This window comes from Rhinolophus sinicus, linkage group LG16 (genome assembly GCF_036562045.2).
Source record: "Rhinolophus sinicus isolate RSC01 linkage group LG16, ASM3656204v1, whole genome shotgun sequence".
Classification (NCBI taxonomy): domain Eukaryota; kingdom Metazoa; phylum Chordata; class Mammalia; order Chiroptera; family Rhinolophidae; genus Rhinolophus; species Rhinolophus sinicus.
The window spans coordinates 28,789,025-28,810,500 of NC_133765.1; the positions used below are offsets into that span (position 1 = coordinate 28,789,025).

A 21,476-nucleotide genomic window follows, 5' to 3' on the forward strand; every position below is an offset into this window, starting at 1 on the left:
TAAATTCCTAGTTTGCGAAGAGTTGTTTTAATAACTTGGCAGTAGCTATTTTTTTCTAAAATTATTTTGCGTGTCTACTATGGTTTGTTTTTTTTAGTGCTTTTATGCTGAAATAGATTTTTTAATGTTCATCTGCCCTTTCATTCTTGGGGTGCATCTAACTTGATCATATGGATTCTTTTAAATACATTGCTGTATTTGATTTGCTCATATTTTATTTAGGATTTTTGCCTATAAATTCGTGCGTGTATATGTGTGGTTCTAGACTCATAAAAAGAGTTGAAGAGCATTCCTTGTTTTTGGGACATTTATATATGTGCCTCGCTAAAGGAAGGCTATTAATGTGACTCAAGGAAGAAATCTGGGCTTTTTAGCAGCTCAACAGAAAACCTCTCATGTGATTTGCAATGGGCATAAGATCAAAGTGAAACAGTTGCTCAAGGAAAACAATAGAGCTCTTTGTGGCCCAGACACCCACCTAAGTGCCTCAGGAGTGCTCCTAGAGTGTACTTGCTGATGCAGTGAGGCCTGGCTCCCTGTGCCTGCCTCTCACTGCTCTGCTCAGCGCACCCACCCGGTACAAGAGCATGGGAGGAGCCGTGTGCTTGAGTCCAGGGACACAGCTCCCTGTGGTCTGGAGCCGGTGCCCAGCCTGAGGCCATGGGTAGGCTCAGCAGGTGTGTGACCACCTGAGCGTGGATGCAGAACTGAGGGCAGAAGACCTGTGCAACGTGCCATAACTTTCATCGTAGCCCCAAGGGGCCCGGGTCCCAGGGCCCACAGACATTAACTACTGCTCGTGTGTGGGATCAGCTGAACTTCCAATAGATACTCCAGGCAATGAGTTTGAGGATCAGTCTCCCCGAAAGACGACATTAGATGGCATACGTCAGTACTCTTAATCTTACACGTCAGTGTGCGGTGGTCTTAACACAGCAGAGCACGTGTAAAGGGTCAGGTTTTAAACTTGGGACAAGGCCTTGATGTTTTCAGCAGAAATGCGACTGTGTTTCTCCTCAGTCTCTGATGTGAGCTGCTCCTTGGGGGCTTCTACACCGACTTGTTGCGCTCTGATCAGACCTGGCTGACTCCTGTTCCTTGCATAGGGCCACCCTGGACATCTTCGACTACATCTACATCGATGCTTTTGGCAAAGGCAGGCAGCTGACAGTGAAAGAGTGCGAATACTTGATCGGCCAGCATGTGACTGCAGCGCTGTATGGGGTGGTGAACGTAAAGAAGGTGCTGCAGCGAATGGTGGGAAACCTTTTAAGCCTGGGCAAGCGGTAAGGTTTTCTTGGTTTTCTGATACCTGTGTGGAGTGCGTGTCCTTGAAGGCTTGGGTTACCTTACAGAGAATTTTATTTAACGAACCTCCCTGTGACATGGCAATGCCGTGTGTGCTGTGCAGCACAGTGGGGATCTCGACAGCTGTCACCTACCTTGGAGAAAACCTGGTTCCTGTGACATAAGGCCTTCCAGATTTAAGATGTGCTGAGTGAGTTTTCCTTGAGAGCTCTGCAGTGGACGCAGACAGCCCAAGTCCTTTATAAATACCGAAAGCATTCCGTATTTATAAGCGGACTCTCGTTATGAGGAACGGGAATGATCTGGACGTGCAAAGATGCTCTTTCGGGGGCAGGATGTTCTCCTGTCCAAGTGCTTTGTCATCGCTTCATTTATACCTTTGCATCACTTAGGGAGAATTCTTTTTGTTTTTTAATAGGCTTTATTTTTTAGAGCAATTTTAGGTTCACAGCAAAACTGAGCAGAAAGTACAGAGATTTCCTATCTCTCCCTTGCCTTTGAGCACACATAGCCTCCCCTGCAATCAACGTCCTGTGCCAAAATGATAACATTTGTTACGGTCCATGAATCGACATTGGCACATAGTCACCCACAGTCATACATTCGGGTTCGCTCACTCTTGGTGTTGTACGTTCTGTTCTACTGCTTTCAGCGAACTGTGGCTACTGTTACAGTATCACACAGCACAGTTTCCCTGCTTTAAAGGTCCTCTGAACTCTGCCTATTCAGAATTCATTTTTAATTATGTACAGGGTTATTGAGGTGACTACGTAATGAAAATGCTTATGATTTTAGTTTAGTGCCCATCACCAAAGTGGGGTACAAAATTTATGTTTGGTGTGTGTGTGTGTGTGTGTGTGTGTGTGTGTGTGTGTGTGTGTTAAGACCATTGTAACTATTTGCTGACCAGAGAGGAAGTATCAGAATCAACATACGGGATTTGTGTCCGTTATTTCTCAAACCCGAGCCTTGGAAAAGAGGGTCTTGCTCAGAAGCCCACGGGGTAAGACGAAGCTCTCTCTCCCCTCCAGGGAAGGCATCGACCAGTCGTACCAGCTCCTGCGAGACTCGTTGGACCTGTACCTGGCAATGTACCCGGACCAGGTGCAGCTCCTTCTCCTTCAAGCCAGGCTCTACTTCCACCTGGGAATCTGGCCAGAGAAGGTAATTATTTTACTTTGATGCTTTGCACTTGCCTTAGAGAGGGAAATCCTAGCTTGGAAGGCGGCTCTCCCAGGCTTATCCTTACACTAACATGGGGGATAAACACAAATCTGTTCAAAGTCTCCCAGTCTTGACCCATAAATCAAATATTTTTTTTTGTCTCCTTTTATTCTAATAAAAACCTAGTTATAGTGCCAGGAGTTGCCCATTCTCTTTGTGGTCAGGGCCGTAAGTACCCAAAACAACAGGTTCTGCCCTGCCACTCACCCACTAGTGCCCCAAAGATGTGTTTTCCCCACATCACCCTGACTCAGCAAGGGAACACAGAACCTGAAATGCTCATTCTCCAGCTGTGCTGTTAGCAACTCAATTGACCAGGCACAAGCAGCCCTGTTTGACACAGGAACATTCAGTTCTAGATATGTTGGGGTCCAGCTGCTGGGCCAATTAAGGACTAGTTATGTCTTTGAGAAGCTGTTGAATCTGATACTGTTCCACTTGGAGTTCTCAGTTTTATAATGGCCCCTTTGGCCAGCAGCAAGCACTTTCAGAAGGTCACGGTGTCGGGGGTCAGAAGCGCTCCTCAGGGAGCTGTGGGTGTAGCAGATGTTTACATCCAGTCGTGTATTGCAGTGCGGGAGCAGCTGGGCGCTTCCATCACGCCCTTGCTTTTCCATGGGAATGTGTTAATAATCCATTATGTTTAGAGCATCCTGGTGAGAGAAGTGAATTCTGAGCTCTCACAGGGCCGTCACCATAAGTCATCTGCTCGTGTTATTAGAGAGTGATGGAATCTCTTTCTTGAGAAAGTAAATCGTCTGGATGACTTGACATTGCTTAGATCTAAATTGTCTCCTTTACTCACAACTTCGAAGATCTAAAATAATTCTAAGAAAGGACACATCAGTAGGAAAATCTCTCAACTCCTCTCTGAAGAAAAGATAACATCTGTGGCCCAGGGAGCAGAGGCATGTGACCTGGTCAAACAGTTAGGGGAAATCTAGACTCCACCAAACTTACCACCTTCTTCCCAGAACGCTGTGGTCTAGGATTTAACAGCTTAATTTTATTTTTTTATTTTTGATGCTAGGATGTGCATAATTAATTCTTGTCACTTTTTACTTTAGATTCATTCAGGAATTTCATAACTTATAAAATGCAGAGATCCTTTCAAAGCAAGGTTCTTTATAAGTAAATTCCATGCTTAAGCGGCCCATCAGCTTAGGAGAGGTGAGGTTAACATCTCCTTTGCGGGGGAAAGTCTGCAGAAGCTCTGCGTCCTTACCTTCCACCACTGACTGCTTGCTGGGGATCCCCAGGGGGTCCACAGAATGACCAAGGCTGCCTTCCTGGCAAGCAAATGTCACTAAAACAAGATCCAGACGTGTTACACACAGAACATATGTGCTCGTGATAACCATTCATTTATTCCTGGCAGAGATACGCCCCCCACTCAGAGATCAGGGATGGACAGTGGCTCATTCCCAAGGTGTAGCTGACTCCCCTCCGTCAACACACACCCTGGCCAGGGAACCGACACCCGAGACAGTGAAGGAAAGCTGAGGGGCTCCCCATGAGGAGGGTTCCAGGGGTACTAGGTAATTAGAAAAGGCTCCTCTCTGGAAGAAGGGTTTGAGGTGGGCGTGGAAGGATGGGAAACCACTTCAGAAGGCAGAAAAGTAGGTTCCTCCAACGGGCAGGAACAGCGAGCACACGGCACAAAGGTGGTGAGCTCGGTGTTTGCAGCAGAGAGCCACTTGACAAGGGTCTCTGAATGTGTACGTGTGTGAGGGGAGAACATAGTTTTCAGGGCATGAGATCTGTGTGTGGAGGGCTTAGAATCTGCTTGACCTGGTTAGGTAAATGGGAAACCTTCCCGAGCTGGGAAGACCAGAAGGTAAGCTTGTTTTCAGTTGCATTAAATCAGAAAGAGCTAAAATAAACAAGTCCACTTGGTCACGGGCTCAGTAATCCGAGGTTGTTGTGGCTGCAGAGAGTATGTGATGGTCAACTTTTAAATAACACTTACCAAACACTTCCTTCCAACCCTGTGGGGTCCCTACTGATTTTCTGCCATTTTACAAAACTGAGGCACTGAGAAGTTGGGTAACTTGCCGAGGTCTCCCACACAGGCATGGATGGACCCAAGCCCACCCACAGGCTGCATTCCCTGCCCCCTCCCCACGGGTCAGTGGGCTAAGGCAAGATTGTCTGTAAGAAGCCAGCAGTCAGGGACGTTCTCCTGCTGCCAGACCTGCGTCCCTGTTTTGATCTGTGGTTATCCCTTCATCTTCCTCTGCATTTCAGTGGGAAAGATGTCCCTCTTGTTTTCCAAGGCAAGCCCACCTGTGCTCTGGGTCCAACTCTCCAGCCTTTCTGGAAGTCTGGGTCCAACTTCCAGAAGGGATTGCTGTTTTCCTTTCTTCTCTTAGATCTTCAACTCCCTGTTTCTACTGTCTACTGTCAGCATTAAACATACTCGGAATCTCTCTCATCTTTGGGGAAAAAAACAAAAAGCACTCCCATGACGGGCCGCTGGCATTTCCTTGCGGCTGCCTTCTTATCGCTCTTCCCCCACAGGGCTGAAATCCTGGCGTGCTGGCCGGCCTGCGAGTGGGACGGCCACCTGCCTCGCCTCCCACGCACTCCTCAGAACACGGGCACACATTGCCACCCCTGCTTCTCGCCAGCGGCTCTTGCCAAGGAAGCCACTGACCCCTTTTTGATAAACCATTGTCTTTGCTGCCAAATCCGCCAGATGCATGTCTTTCCTTATCTTTTCTCCTCAGTGGGGGCCACTTGCTACTCAGGACGCGCTGTTCCCGCTACTCTGTGCTTCCTGGTTCCCAGGCTCTTGCTGGTTCCTGGTCCTCTGACTCGCCCTTAAACCTGCACACCGTAGGGAAGTTTCTAGACTTGTTCTCACTCTGCACGTTTCCCCCAGCTGACCTCACCTGTTCTCCCGCGACTTCAGGGCCTGCCTGGACCCCGGGCTCCAGAGCAGCGTGTCCAGATGCCCCTACATCCGCACGTGCCTCTGTCTCCTGAGTCATTGCGTCGGCCTCCTGCGTGCTCTCCGTCCACTACGCTGAGACCCTTTGAACCTGTTTTATACACGGTTGTCAGTGATCTTAATCCCATCTCAGTTACGTCCCCTCGCTGCGTGGGATCCTGTGGTGGCTCCTAGGAGAGCCTGGCTCATTTTGTTAGTGTGGCTTCCTAGGTCCTGGGTGGCCTGGCCCTCCTTGCCCGGACTTTCTCATCCCATGGTTGCTCTTTCTGTACTCTCTGCTGCCACGACCACCTCCTCCTTCATTTGTCCCTGTCCTTTGTGTCAGTCCTTTGCACGTGCTGCATCTCTGCCTGGGGCACCTTTTCTGTTCCTCAGCTCCATCGCTGGCTCCCTTCTGCCTCTGACACCCCCTCTCTGGCCCCTTCTCCCATCGTGCTGCTCCTGTGCTGCCCTTGCCTTTTGACCCTCCTGCTCCACTCGCCTGTGCCTTTTAAGGACGAGGACCATCGCTGTTTCTTTCTTTACTGGAATTAGTCCCCTTGCCCTCAGCATAGTTCCTGCCACACAGTAGGTGTTTAAGGGGAAAGGCTCTGAGAGGATATCCAGATTTCCCAACAACTGTCTGGCCACGTGAAAAATGGGTATTTGGAGAACAGACCTGTTTTGGGGAGGGAGAACGTGTTCAGTTTGGGGTATGTTGAATTTAATGGGACCTGGAACTGGGTGCCACTGTCCCAGAACATTTGGCAGGGGCACAGCATCGGCTCAAAAGGAGAGGAGCCCACAGACAGGTGGGCATCCAGAGGATGGAGCCACGCACTTTCAGGGAGAGCCTCAGGGGAGCCTGCCGTTAAGGGTACAGAGCAAGGCCTGCAAACTACAGCCTGGTCTTAGAAGTTTTATTTGCACACAGCTACGTCCATTTGCTTGCTTGTCTCTGGCTGCTTTCCAGCTACAACAGCCAAGGGGAGTAGTTGAGTCAGAGACCATATGGCTCACAAAACCTAAAATATTTAGCCTCTGGCCCTTTACCGAAAAGGTTTGCCAATCATGAGTGATAGGCTCCCTCTTCCGAGATCTGTACCCCAGAAGTCATGGACTCGGGATTCGAGGCCGAGACATTGGTTTGGACACATCACGGTCCCCAGCTGTCAGCACTGCCCTTCGGGAACACAGGAGGTCCATATCACCACATCATCTCCGTGTCTGCCCCCTCCCTTCACCCTGCCATCCACACATCAAGGGAGGGAGGGGAGGATTATCCCTGAGCCTCATCTCCTCCTCTGGTACTGGGACCTCTTTGAAGAATCCAAGCTAAGCCTGTTTCCCTGCGCTGGTGGGAGGGGCTGCTAGGGAAGGAGGGGAAGCTGAGTCTGTGGAATGTAGCAGAAGCCTAGTTAGTCCTCACTGGTTGGAACTGATAGGGGAACACAAGGAATGCATTACGCAAACCCAGTGAATAGAAGCTTACTGTTAAATCCAGTGCTTTTAGCTACAAAAGATAAAGGTTGTTAGTGTCCCCAAGTTAAAAGACCTCTATTGGGGGGGGAGCTGGATGGGGGATTGTCTCTCAGCTGACAGTGGTGGAAGCTGGGTTTGAGGTACTTTGTGTCAATTCTATTCTATTTTTTAAGTGTCTGAAACTTTTCTTAACAGTTCATTAAAGTATCCCTACTCTTGCTTTGTGTGATGGTGGTGAGACCTAGGGTTTGGAGTTAGCCCCAGGGCCCATCCTCACCCACAGCTTCAGAACCCCATGACCTCGGGCAAGTTACTTCCCTTCGCTAAGCCTAATGTCTGCTTCTCCATTGGGCTCATTATGAAACATAGTATATTGATGACCTGCAAGTTGGGAGGATTAAATGAAACAAAAAAGTGATGGGCTTGGCACAGCAACCAGTGAAGAACAAGTGTTCAGTAAAGACTGAGACCCTGCACGTCTCAACCTGGAAGGCAAGATTGGGTTTTAGAATAAGAGCTTACATTGCATACAACGGTAGTTTTCACACTTTGACAGGTTCCAAATCTATCAGGAAATAGGGCTGTTATTAATCATCATTATAAGCAAATAAATGAATTCAAAGGGAAAAATAGTGAGTTTTACAGATCTGGGACTAGAATCCAGGTGGCTCTGTCTTAGGACCCAGTAAGTAGGGAAAGAGCCTGTTTCCAAAAGACAGACGTGTCAGAGGCCCTCTGCTAAGGCTGTAATGTAACTGTGTTTGCATGTCCATGTGTGTATTCACGTTACTAGAATTTGATTTTCTGTAGAGACACCAGGTACAGTAGGAAGAATATAACCTTGAATTCTGCTTCCACTAGCTAGTCATTTAAATCCCACAGAGATATGGTTTCTCCCTGCCCACTTGAATATAAAATGCCATTGTCAGTTAAAATAATGAAAGTGACCAGTAGGATCTCAGAGCCCTGGTACTCAGGCACGTTTAACATCAGAAACTAAACTAATTTGCGTCCCTTCAGTGGCTTGTCTGTGACCTCTTCCACCTTCCCCAGCACTGAGGCAGCGCTGTCAGACATCCTCTTGATCTTGATTGAAGCGGCTTAGCATTTATTTTTCCTCCCCACTCATGAGTGGCAGCTTCAAATTGTTTCCTTTTTGTGTCTAAAAAACTGAACCGACACTGACCAAGAAAGCAAGACCGTTTGCGAGTTCACCTAGTCCAAAATGTGCCTGAAGATGGCAGGCCCTTGCCTCCTTGCCCCATGCTGATTCTTGTCCTCTGTGTCACCAGACCATCCCTTACCTTCACGCTGCTTGAACTTGGGTGTCTGGGGCCAGTTCCCAGTTTCAGAAGTGAGTGCACCAAGCCCGGGCTTAGGGCGGGGGCACTGACTGGGAGAGCCCCTTGGCCCCGCCTTGCCGTCCTTTGTCAGGTTAGGTAGGTGTAGTGCAGTGGAAAAGAAAAGGCCTAAATAAAAATATTATCACCTAGTCTTTCTGTCTCGTCCTGAAGGTGCTTGACATACTCCAGCACATCCAAACCCTAGACCCCGGGCAGCACGGGGCGGTGGGCTATTTGGTGCAGCACACCTTAGAGCACATTGAGCGCAAGAAGGAGGATGTGGGCGTGGAGGTGAAGCTGCGTTCCCACGAGAAGCACAGAGACGTCTGCTACTCCATCGGGCTCATTATGAAGCACAAGAGGTGAGTGCCCCATGGGCAGCGCCGCAGGGATGGACGTGCCTGAAGGGGACCCAACTCCCAAGCAGCAACTGAGCGCTCACTCCAGGAGGACCGGAAGCTGAAGTGTGTCTTTCACCTTTGTGTTTTTAAGGACTGGCCTTCCTGACTGGGAGGGCTTCTCGGGGTTTTGTGACCTTTCCATGTCTGACCCTTTTGTTTGTGGGAAGACGGAAGCAGCTTTCTTTCAGTCTCCATCTTGAATCTGAGTTGTGGGTAGGGATTTGCTAGTGGGTAGGGTGTGCGCAGGGTGGATTTACATAGAATTAAACTATCCTAAGTGATTGCACTGATTTACATCCTACCAGCCGGCTGGGAGCTGATTGCCAGACCTTTAAAAAGGCACTTCTGTAGTAAATGGCAAATGGCATTTCATTGTGGTTTTAATTTTGCGTTTCCCTGGTTACTATGCAGATGAGGTTCTTTTCATAGGTTTCCTGGGCGTTCACGTTGCCTTTGATTAAGTGCCTCTTCAAGTATTTCGCGTATTTTTCGATGGCATTCTTTGTCTTTTTACTGATTTTCAGTCATTCTTTTTTTTGTATACTTGTCTCTGTGTGCACAGAAGTTGCAGATATCTTTTCCCAGGTTTTGGCTGGTGTTTTCATTCTTCTGTTGAATTCTATGTTTTATTTATTATGGAAATTTCAAACATATATAAGAGCAGAAAAATGACTGGAAGGACCCAGGTGAAGCTCCCGTAGGAGCTTCAGTGCTTATCACAGGGTCAGGCTTCACTGTTGCCTCTCCACTCCACGCCCTCCTTCTGGGAAGCAAATACCAGATGTCACATCTGTAGCTCTTTCACTGTGTATGTCTACGAGGTAAGGGCTCTCTCTTTTGTTAAAAATACATTTACACAAAAAACCTAAAAACAAAAAAAATACATTTACCATCTTGTAAATGTATTTTAGCTAAGAAAAAGTATAAACAATTCCTTAACCTCATCAAATGTCTATTCTATTCAGATCGTGTTTCCGCAATTGTCTGTCTGTCTATACACACACATACATACATAGTACATATATGTGTGTATACACACACACAAAGTCTGTTTGAATAAGGGTCCTTTAATAAAGCTGTCAGATTGATCAATCTCTTGCTTTATGGGTTGTGTTTTTAGTACCCTGTTTAAGAAATCATTCGCTGTCCCGATTCACGAAGATAGTTTAAAAGTTCTGCATTTTCCCTAGGTCTGTTCTTCTGACAACCAATTTTGTGTATTGTTGTCAGGCCTGGGTCCAATACCTTTTTCCACATTGATAACCACTTGTCTCGTCACTCTTTGTCAAAAAGTTTATTCTTTCCTAACTGAAGTGCTATATTGATAGCGAGAGGGGTTTATAAAGAGAGGCAAGGGTATCCTGGACAATGATTCAACATGGATACAAGCAGGTAAACTTGTAAGAATGGGAGCTTGGGAGAAGCCAAGCCACTATTTCTGCATTGCACCGTTGCTGTGACCGGGTCGCAGGGAGTTGATTGGCCCTTGCTCCTGTGTTCATCAGGTACGGCTATAACTGTGTGATCTATGGCTGGGACCCCACCTGCATGATGGGACACGAATGGATTCGAAACATGAACGTCCACAGCCTGCCTCATGGCCATCATCAGCCTTTCTACAATGTCCTGGTGGAGGATGGTTCATGCAGATACGCAGCCCAAGGTAAGTGGCTAGTTCTTGTCTGTACCTTTAGTGACACCTGGGCTTATTTTAAGCACACCTTTGAGTGTTCCGATGCTGTGAGCACAGGTCATCAGTTTATTCCAAGATGGCAGTGTCCCATGGCTAACCTCGCTAGGGCCAATATTCAGCTAAACCTGGGTGGTATGTCCTGATGCGGCTGTACTACTGGTGACGTAGTCACGGTCCTCAGGGTCTCCCCTCTATCACCACCACAGACAGCTAGGACCCTATTCCAGTGTGGCTGCTGACCTCTCTTCTGATTGGTCATTGCTTCTGCCAATCAAATTCCCAAAAGTCCTGCTTCCCAGGCACTACCGTGGGCTCCCTCCAGGTGAAGAGGGTCGGCTTGTGCTCTGCCCATACCCCCTGCTTGAACTGGAGGGCATTGAATGGACACTGTTGGGGGAGCCACCCTAGCACCCTCTGGCCTCCTGAGAGTGACAGCCCACTGTGCTCCCCCAGTGAGGCCACGTGAGACCTGTAAGCCACAGCGCTGGCTCTAACAGCACGTGTGCTGGTAGGTGGGCCACTGCCAGCCTGACAGGTGCCAGCCCAGGGCACTCCTGAGACAGGCAAAGGGAGCCCGTGCAGGCAGGTTAGAGGCAAAAGTGCCTTCCTGTGAGCCTCCCTGTTCTTAGTTCCTCCATTTAATGGGATGAATTTACTGCATGCCTGCCTGTCAAGGCGTTCGTGACATTCATTTTATTGATAAAAACGAACGCAAATACCAGGACAGTGCAGCTCCGTGACAGGCAGCACTTCTGTACTGACCCCACTTGAGGACTCGCCATTTTCCTTCCTCATCGTCATGCTCTTACACACGAGGAACGGAAGCACATCGAGGCGTGTAAATAGAGAAAGTAGGAATCCAGTCCTAGGCCGCGTGGCAAGGAGCCTTAGCCATAACCATCAAGCTACACCTTTTTGTGCCTGGCCTAAAACATCAGGCTTGACCTAACTCAAGGTTCTGGTCTGGTCGGTGCGTTAATAGAAACACTATGTGTATAAAAATCTCAAGTATCAAAAAGCCTATAAAAACATTCATAGGAATTATTGTTAATTCATCGGAAGGTGAGAGAGGGTCATATACAACAGGAGGAATTCTGTTTAGAGACCGCAGGTCGCTTTAGCCTCGGTCAGTATTGTGGGGCAGTCGTCGGAGGGGCTTGATGTGTGTGCCCCGGGGGAGGCAGAGGCGCGCGCAGTGATTTCATTTAACTTGAAGCTGTGACAGAAGAGCACACTCCCAGTTTCTAATAATCAGCACGATTTGGAAATTGTTGAATGATTTGCGGACTCTTTCTTCCCCCCACTAATCAGTGGGAAGCGTTTCAGACTGTGCATCGTGGAGTGTGTCACAAGCATGAAGGGAATTGCCTGTCGTCAACCCTGCTGCCCGGCGTCTGCGGCTTCGCCTTTCGCATTCATTGCCCGTTACATAGGTTTGATCTTAACACTTTCAGTGTTTGATATTTGAGTTTCTAGAAACATTTATGTTAACTTAAACATGTTTAGAGGTGGTAGAACGATATTTGGTTTTAGGTATTCTGAATTTGTTTGGTGTCCAGTTTGAAGATTCAGGAATTGTATCTTAAGTAAACATGCAATGTAAGGTGTAGAGTCATCATTGTAGTGACTTTGTAAGAAAGTTAAATATCTGGTTGTCAGTTTTACACTCCCTGAAACTGAGATTGAACTAAGTGGTTGTGGGTAATGTTAGCAAATTACCTTTTTAAATTTTAAATTCTGAGGCTTTTAGAAAATTTTTAGAGCTGACCAACCAGTCTCGCCTTACGGTAACTGTCCATCTTTTTCCACTAGTGATTCTGTCACTATATGACTGGAAGGACCCAGGTGAGGCTCCCGTAGGAGCTTCAGTGCTTATCACAGGGTCAGGCTTCACTGTTGCCTCTCCACCCCCCACCCCCTCCTCCCTGGAAGCAAATACCAGATGTCACATCTGTAGCTCTTTCACTGTGTATGTCTACAAAGTAGGGGCTCTCTCTTTTGTTAAAAGTACATTTTAAGTGTGTTTCCTGGACGTCTGTTGTGTGCCAGCCGGGTGCCGGGTTTGGCGGTAAGTGATGCAGAGGCGTCCCATTGTAGGTTCCCCCAGAAGGGCACTCAGGGCTCTTCTCACCCTGTGGGGCTCCCCTGGGTCACCTCCTTCATTCTCACTGTTGGTGCATGTGGTGGCCACTCCCAAAGCCTTATTGCCATCCCGGGCTCTTTTCTGGGCCCTTGCCCACCTCTCAAGCCCCTGGGCATCTGCACTCAGGAGCTCTTCAGGTGGCTCAGATATTCTTAACTCATCGTCACTCCTCATCCCCACCCCCTGCTCCTGCTCGTCTCATGGAACTGTGCCACCCGGGCACCATCTCTTCTCTGCCCCCGCACCCCCATCACATACCCAGTTAGTCAACAAATCACAGATTCCATCTCCTAAATGTCTGTCTCTCATATTTCCATCTACTTATTTCCATTCCTGTTGCCCTGCCCTTCTCAATGCCACGAACATTGCTTGCCTAAATTACCCCAACTTCCTAACTGGCACCCACCTCCAGGCTCACCCTCCACAGGGCATTTCCTTAACAGCAGCTAGAGGACCTTCCACTTGTTTCAGCTGTCTTATCAGAAGTATAGTATTGGCCGACCAGACTCCTTTGCGTGGCCCAGAGGTGATCTAGACCCTCCTCACAACCCCATCTCTGTTCCTACCCTGTCATGCTCCAGCCGGATCCAACTGTTTGTTCCTTGAGGTCGTCATTCTCTCAGGTCTTGCACAGGTGGCTGTCCCTTATGAGCAGCCCTGCCCCCACCCCCAGCTTTGGGTCCTGCTTCAGGTTTAATGGCACCCCTGCCCTTCCCCCACTGCCCTCAGATTGGGCCGTGGGTGCCTGCTCTGCACGCCCTGAGCACCCGCCCTTCTGAGTCGTCGCGCCTTCACCTCCACTCTTTCCCCCCTGTGGATCCCGTTCCTTCGCCCCATCCTGAGCCCTGTGGGTGCACAAGCAAGTCAGCCCTGTTCTCTGATGAGGCCCTGGCACCGCCTGTCATTCCAGACCCCTAGTCAGTGCTCGCGTCCGGCTGGAGGGATGGAATCCCTGTCAGAGAGGTTCATCAGCCGAAGTACAAACTAGGGGATGAGTGCAAACTGTGACTGACAGGCTAACTCTCTTTGAATCCAACTTTGGAGTAAGAGCATTTGAAACGTGTGAAATAGTTAAAAGAACACAGTGATACCGACCCCACACTTGCTCCACTAGAATCAACAGCATTTACCATGTTTGTTTGAACTACAGATAGAGATTCAAATTTTCTGCTGAACCATTTGAAAGAAGCCTGCAGACATCATGACCTAAATACTCAATCATGCCTATTCTAAGAATGAGGACATTTCTTCCTCTGCATTACCAGTTACATCATCACACCTAATAAATAAAAATTATTTTATCGTTATCTAGTATTCAGTCAGTATTCCAATTTCCCAATTGTCACAGAACAACTCTTACAGGGTATGTATGTGTCTGTATGTGTGTGTGTTCATTTTTAAATCATGATCCATCCAGCCAGGAGTTATGCACTGCGTTTGGTCGTTATGTCTCTTGAGTCTCTTTTTAATAAAGGACAGTTTCTCATTCCTACTCCTTTCTTTACTTTTTCACAAGACTGACTCTTTGACGAGTGCAGGCCTGTTGTCTTATAAATGGCCTACCATTCCAGATTTGTCTTACGGTTGCCTTATCTGTGCATTGTCTGTAAACCAGAAGTTAAGTCTGAAGCTTGATGATATCAGGTTGATATTTTTGGCTGGAATCCTTCTATCAGATGCCGTGTGCGTCACGATTGCGTCTCATCCAGAGGCCTGTGGTGTTTGATGTCTCTCTGTTCGTGAGGCAGATTTTGGTGGCTTGGCTGAGATAGCGACTCACTCTAAGGCACAGTGTTCCCTGTGCAGTTAATGAGAAATCCAAGGAGTCGTACTGTGACATCCTGTGCGTGTCCTCTTCCCCAGTAACCTTTCTCCTTATGTTCTTAGCACCGACTGAATTTCCTCCCCTAAGTTATGATGTGAGAATTGCAAAATGGTGATTTTTCTACTGCTGTTATTCCCTCTACTTCTGTAAACAAGAGCTTCCTCCCTCACCTTCTCCCTCCTCCTCCTGTTCTCCTTCCTCTTCCTCTCCTTCCTCCCTCTCCGCTTCCACCTCTGTCTCTATCTTTCCTTACCCCCTCCTGCCATAGATTCCCGGATTTTTGTTTAGTCAATGTGTTAAAATCATTTGGAACAATTTTATGCTCAAATTAGCCCATATTTAGCCAGTGGGAGACCTTGAGAGGCTAAATTTTTAAAAACACTTATTTAATATATATTATTTAACATTTCTGGGTTAACTTATTTGCTTTCAATTATATTGTTTTTAAACTTCATCTAAATTTTCAGCCTTTGGCTCCGTGATCCTAGTAACCTGGGTAGAACCCATTGATGAATGCTCTTCTGATTCATAGCTCTTCACAGGGAGTTGAAGAATGAATTATAGACCACCTGCATGCATGACATCTTCGAATAGTTTTAGTCTGCACAATTAAGGGAATTTTTCTGTCAATATGTGAGATTTCACCTAAATCCTAGTGGAGGGATATGCAGCATCTTGCATATTTATCATTTTCCCCACCAGGGGGCGTGCTGTAATACTTTCTCGGCCCCAGGTGGGCGACTCGGGTCTCAACTTCCCTACGCACTTCTTAGATGTGCTTAGATATGTGGGAATGAATGTCACAGATGCTCTGAATTTCAGTCAGCTGCCCATACGGGGGGATCAGGAATTCAACTGTTCAACTGCGATGTGAACATCGCCTTCTTGTGCGTGTTTTGTATATAATGAGAGCACCCTGGAGAAGGCTTGGTACGTGGTACGCCCTCACCAAATGTTAGTTCCCTGTTCCGTAACTTGCCTTACACGTCTGACCGAAAGTTTCTAGCACACACCCCCACTCACACACCCACACGCAAACAGCCCATGGTGTCTGCACGTGCTGGCATGTGTGTGAGGATCCCCTCGCATCAGGCCAGGGGGTGGGTACATTTTCAACCATTTCAGAGGGCAGTATGGCGCTTTCTTTTAAATTGTCAAAATCTCAGGTGCTCATTCTGCTCCCCTCGGTCCCTCCACTAGAGAAACACCTCACCCAGCGGGCCTGTGGTCCCCTTGTTATAATCACACGTCAGTGTCATTCATAAGGGCTGGCCTGGTAGATCGGGCTGTATCTAAACTACGGCATACTAAGTTGCAATGAAATCAGCCAGTTGCAGGTGAATGCTTGTGTGTTTTGTATGAATAAACATAAAATAATACTGAATTTTCTCTAAGTACATGTAGTTATATGTAGATACACATATGTATGTTCATAGAAGGACTAGCTACTAGAAAGATCCCCTCACACTGATGGTGGTTTCCTCTTGGTGGGGGAGGAGGGGACCAGGGTGGGACACCTGCCCCCACAGGACTCGTAGGTGGTGTTTCCATTCATATATTTGTGGGAAGCTTGAAAATTTAAAATAAGCAGGCACATGTCTCTGGAAATTTCAAGGGAATGGGAAAGACTTCTCAAGATTTTTCCAGGACTTTTAAGTAGTCCCTGTTTAATATTTTGCTCAATTAAATTTTGTATCCCTTAGATTTCTCTCTCATTCCTCTTTAGTAGATTTTTTTTTAAACCTTGTTTAGTGGAGTGGGATTTATTTTCCCCTCATAATGCATCGTTGCCAACTCATCATAGTGTTTTTTCCTTCAAAAAAATTTTTTTAATTAATACCTTTTTCCTGTGACGCTAGGAGCCCAGGCAGCTACATGCACTGGAGTCCGTCCAAGGCCCTCTAAACGCCAGGGGCGGGCTGTGAGCAAGCATCTCGTGCAGTGGCGCCCACCCCTTACGTGCTTTCCCCGGCGCTCTGTCTCACCTGTCATGCCTCTTGTATGTCTGACTTTCTTCACAGCAGGCGCTATCGCCATTTTGGTCCAGACAGTTCTGTGTTTGGGGGCCCCCCATTTGCTTAGCAGCGTTCTTGGCTTCTGCCCACTCGATGCCGGTAGCAGCCCCCCATCAGGACAACCAGAAATACCCCGTCAGAGGCAAAGTGCCCCCGGTTGAGAACCACTGCTCCTGACAAACTGGCGGCAAAGCAGTAGTTCTGAATTACGCACTTGAATTCTTTTTACCTGAAATATCTCTATCCTGCCTATCCTATGACAGGTAACAGTGGTCCCGTTAGAGCAAGGGGACTTACAGCTCCTGGTGGCATTCCCGATTCTTTTCCTTCCCTCTGATATGCCTGTGTACCTCTGCAAGAAAATCCAGCTGTGAAAACCTCAGCAGCTGACCTGGCTAAGGCACCAGGCCGTGGTGACACCCCCCTCCCCCCCCCACCTCCCCAAGGGAGATGCAGCCAACACTTCACACATTGGGGGAGGGGCGGCAGGGGGAGGTGGGCAGGAAAGGGCATCTTCTCAGCCAGTGGCATTTTGAAACATGGAAGTTGTTTTTACATTTACTGATTTTTCCGATGACAACATTAGAAACTGTAGAACACAAAGAAGGACCTAAGTCACCTCAGAGTATAGTCACAGCAGAGAGGGGTCTGAATTAGCAGACTGCCCACTCTCCTGTCTGAAGAAGCGTGGGTGGCCCTGGTTTCTGCAGAGAACCGTCAGCTGCAGCCTGCTCTCAGCCTGCCCCCGCCCCTCCCTCTCGCCCGGGTCCATCCTGAGTGGCAGTCACCCTGCCCTTCCCAGGTCCGACTGTCTTACATTTAAGGCCTGGTTGAATCCGCCTGTGGGCAGGTCCTTCACTCTGCTGCAGTTTAGCAAAAGGGAGTCAGACCACCTTGTCTGGTGAGCATTCTGTGAGCTGGAGCCTGGCACCTTGTAAGTGCCCAGTTTAAAAGAATCCATTTAAAATAGGTAGACATGCCACGTAATGCAGCAACCCGGATATGTGGCCTTCCAGGCTCGTCTAAGGAGCACGTAGGTTCTTACGTTCCTCCATAGGGTCTTGACGACACACGGCTCATTTTCCCGATTACTAGGCATTTTACTTACTATTTTGCTGAGTTCACGTGCCATCATTTACTTACATAGTGACCTGTACCTGGATGTGTAGACTGTTTTTACTTTTTCACTGTCGTAGGTAATGCTGGGATAACCTCCTCGTTTTTGTCCTGTGCACTCGGGGCACACGGCCTCTGGGTGGAGGCAACCGAGTGTCCTGAGTGTGTTTCAGGATGTTTGGGGATGAAGCACTGCACTGTGGGTGTGAGTCAGTCTGACGGCCAGGCGTGTGCAGAGACTCACTTGAGTTAATTCCAGTGATAGGCTGTGCAACGTGTGGCTTCGTGTTGGTGGGAACCAACACTGCCCTGGAACGCAGGGACAGTGGGGACAGGCTGCCTGGCGAGCTCCTTTCTGGTGCCAGGTCATGGGATGTGAGGCTGGGCTTCTCCTGAGGGTGGGGGGGAGGGGCAAGGAAGGGTGCACAGGGGCCGTCCTTTCATTGGGCCCCTGGAGGAGTCCTCTTCCAAATACTTGGGGGGAAGAAGCCATCTGAAAAGATTTTAGCCTTTAAAATACCTTGCCTGCACTGTCATCTTTTATTTTTTAATCCATTTTAAAGGAGTCTTATTTTTTATTTATTTCTCTAGTAGCAAAATAGCAGGGTATGGAGATAGCACGGTTTTTTAGATTACACAAATGTCACACCCCACCTCCATGTCCGGTCTGGAGCTGGCAGCCCCTTGTCTGTTCATGCCCCTGGATCTCGTGCTGCCCTGTGAAGCACTTGCCTTCCGAGGCACACAGCCACTGCTGCAGGGAACTGGGGTGGAACAGTGTGGTCTCTGTGGGAGGGGCCATATTAGTAGACAGGAAAGATGACAGGTACAGGACTTGTCACCAGATGGTGTATGTGGAGGCTTCGGAAGCTTAGCCGCAGGTGACATGGGGCGGGCTGCGATGCCCTGTCCTGTCCGATTGACTGTGTGTTAAATCACTGAGAGGAACAGGGTGAGTCTCTGGTGTGCCAGTCCCAGGAGACTGCTGGTCTTTGCTGAAGCCAGACATCTTGTTCAGAGAATAGGAAAGTACTTCTGTTCGCTAAGGAGCTGTTGGGGACCCCATGCCTCCTTCCCTTCGTCCCCCGACTGCCACCCGCTGCCTTTTTCCTCTCAGCTCCTCCAAATTCTGTAAACACCTTCTGTCTTTCCTTTCCTCTGCTTCAGAAGTGCCACTCAGAAAAGGTTGCTAGGAGGTGGTCTGGATAAATGACGCCGCAGAAAAGTGTGTTAACTAGAATGTGCCTCTTTGTCAACAGAAAACTTGGAATATAATGTGGAGCCTCAGGAGATCTCGCACCCCGACGTGGGACGCTATTTCTCAGAGTTCACGGGCACTCACTACATCCCCAACGCAGAGCTGGAGCTCCGCTACCCCGAGGACCTGGGCTCTGTGTACGAGGCCGTGCAGAATATTTACAGCGCAGAGAAAGAGCATGTGCAGTAAGTCCCGAGAGCACAGGACCTCCGCCGCTGCCGTCTTCCAGGAGAGCAGGATTCCGGAAGAAGCCTCCACGGACCCCTCTGGAGTCACCCGACGAGGAAGGCCACTCACCCAGGAGTGCCACTCGCCTCCTTCTGAGTTTAGATACGCTCTCCTCCAGCTGCAAACACAACGCCGCTCTCCGCCTACACTAGTGAATTCATTTGAAAGGCACTGTGTTCAGTGGCATGGCTTGTATGCTCGTCCTGTGGTGACCGTGTGTGACATTCTGTCTTCATGAGGTCTCACCGTCAACACTCTTACCATCGTTCTTTTTCTTCACTTTCCATTTTGTCTCTTAACATTTGTCTCAGAACATCTTATTTGCTGGACAGATGGGGTTACACGTTTGCAGTCATTTCTTTTCTGATTTCTCTGTGAGACACGTGCAGTCCTAAATCAGGACTGTTTGTCTTTTACCCTGAATTTAGTTGCTTATTCAGAGGTGAAGCTGTCAGTGATCTTGGCAGCATCTTGGAGATTGAGACGTTAGCAAACTCATCATTTACATTTGTTCTTTTCTAATTGAAACAGAGTTTTCAGGCATTTATCTTGTTCTTTATTTGAATTAGGGGGATAATACAGTTTTCCCTTCCACAGTCCCCTCTTGGATTTATGCTCTTATCTCTTTGAATCATTACTTTTCTACTTTATTACATAAAATTCTTTGAGAAAATGCATAGTAATGGCCTTGGGGATGGATTTCTAACATGTTCATCCACTATTCCTCCCTTTAAAATGAAGTACCTTTTTTTTCTGTTTTCTTTTTTAATTTTGAAAATCTACTCCAGTGTCATGAGTGGATCATAAATCAGTGATGGGGTCTCTTTATAGTGGGAAGTACAATCTGATGTTAAAATGTTTGCTTTTAGAAATGATAGTCTGTGGTCTCCGAAGACAAAATGAGGTTTCACTTTTGTAACCAGAAAAAAGAAATAGTGAACCTTAAAAATGAATGAAAAAGGTTTCATGCCCCCTGTCATTTCTCAGAATCACTTGAAGACCTTTTTGAATGTGGCAGGGTAGAAATAAATATCTTTCATTTGAAGAGTGTTTGATCAGTGGGAAGGGAAACATGAGTGTAATCTGCTTTCTCGAGTTACCATGGCCATGAAAGCATAAGGATGAAGCCTGTAGTCAAGTCCCACGGGGGAGTCTGATGTCTTACTCAGATCCCACTGGCTTTTTTTCCATGTTCTTAGTAACTGAGCATGAAGGTACCAAGTCTGTATGCAGCTCTGGGACTCCCACCATTTTCGACCTGCCTGATCTCACGTGGGCTAATCTAGTAGTTCCCCATTAGAAGCTGACCTCTGGAGTTAGGACCTAGTTACTTTACTCTCTAAGTTTAAAAGACTCCAGTTTGTAGTGAACGAGGCTTTAGGGGGCGGGGACCCAGTCCCGCCTCGCTGCTTGTCTGTCCCATTTGCATGCAGTATTTTCCCACCATGTTTGATGACGGCCTCTTGTTTATCCTTTGGAAACCCTGGGATGACTGAGGTTTGGGGAAGCCACCTGAGACGTTTAATAGCAAGTGACGGCTGTTAAGCAGTTATTAGCAAAAGATGGGGATTTGGCCACCCGACTCCTTCCAAGCCTGAATTCGCTATCGTTCAGTGTCCACGTTCCTCGTCCGTCCAATCCAAAGGCAGACGATTTGGACTTGCATTCAAAATTGTGACCACTCACAATGCCCAGCCTGCCTGAGGCTGGGGGTTTTACACTACTCGTCTAAAGGTGAAAATTAGAAGATGTGGAATAACTATTAACGAGATGCATTACTAAGAAACTGGCGCATGCTGAGAGTTATAATTGTTGGTTTTCTGATTTGATTTCCTTTTTTTCTTACAGTAACATCAAAGCCAAGAAAGATAGTTTTACCTTTAGTGACCCAATGTAAATATGTATCTAGACGGTTTTTAAATGTGTTTCTTCATGAATGCTTCATTTGGCTTCCGAAGGCCTGTCTCACCTGTGTAAGTTGGTATTTGGGCACTTTATATTTTTCTAAAACCGTGTTTTGGATCCTGTACTCTAATAAATCATAAGTTTCTTTTAAAAATTTTTTCCAAAAGTTTCCAGCCCTGTTATAAAAGTAGAAATTTCACAATGTTAAAATATTAAATATTTGGATATAGTAACTTCTCTTCGAATGAATGCCAAGATTTTTTTGATTTTTTTTAAAATTTTTTTTCTTTTTTTGTACAATGATTAATAAATGGAACTTATCCAGAGAAACCACACAAATGGCATGCCCGATTTCATTCCAGAACAGAAAGCCCTGCCACAACTAGCAAGTGTCTCACTTTTCTTTGGGTCAAAACAGGCAAAAATTTTCTCTGCTGTATTTTTCTCATCATTGGTAAATGAACAGGGTACCTTTACACTATGATTTTCCTGCCACGCGTGAATTTTGTAAGCTCGCTAGTCATCTTGAGAGTATCTGATTATAATGCAAAGACTGCAGCTTTTAAATAATGTTCAAGTACGTGTTTATAAAACGAGCACTGC

The 21,476-nt window shown here is 47.4% G+C and overlaps 1 protein-coding gene across 2 annotated transcripts in view; it reads left to right on the forward strand.

Annotated features, from left to right (window-relative positions):
* Positions 1-21,212, forward strand: part of FBXO21 (F-box protein 21) — a 37,535-nt gene extending 16,323 nt beyond the window's left edge. Inside the window, exons 8-12 of one of the 2 annotated variants that reach the window (XM_019753971.2) lie at positions 1,107-1,286; positions 2,340-2,472; positions 8,461-8,651; positions 10,196-10,353; positions 18,742-21,212. In XM_019753971.2, coding sequence (XP_019609530.1) covers positions 1,107-1,286; positions 2,340-2,472; positions 8,461-8,651; positions 10,196-10,353; positions 18,742-18,929 — 850 coding nt within the window. In that variant the 3' untranslated portion in view covers positions 18,930-21,212. Of the gene's footprint in view, positions 1-1,106; positions 1,287-2,339; positions 2,473-8,439; positions 8,652-10,195; positions 10,354-18,741 lie in introns of both variants that reach the window. The other variant, XM_019753970.2, reaches the window with a different exon arrangement.
* The last annotated feature ends 264 nt before the right edge of the window (positions 21,213-21,476 follow it).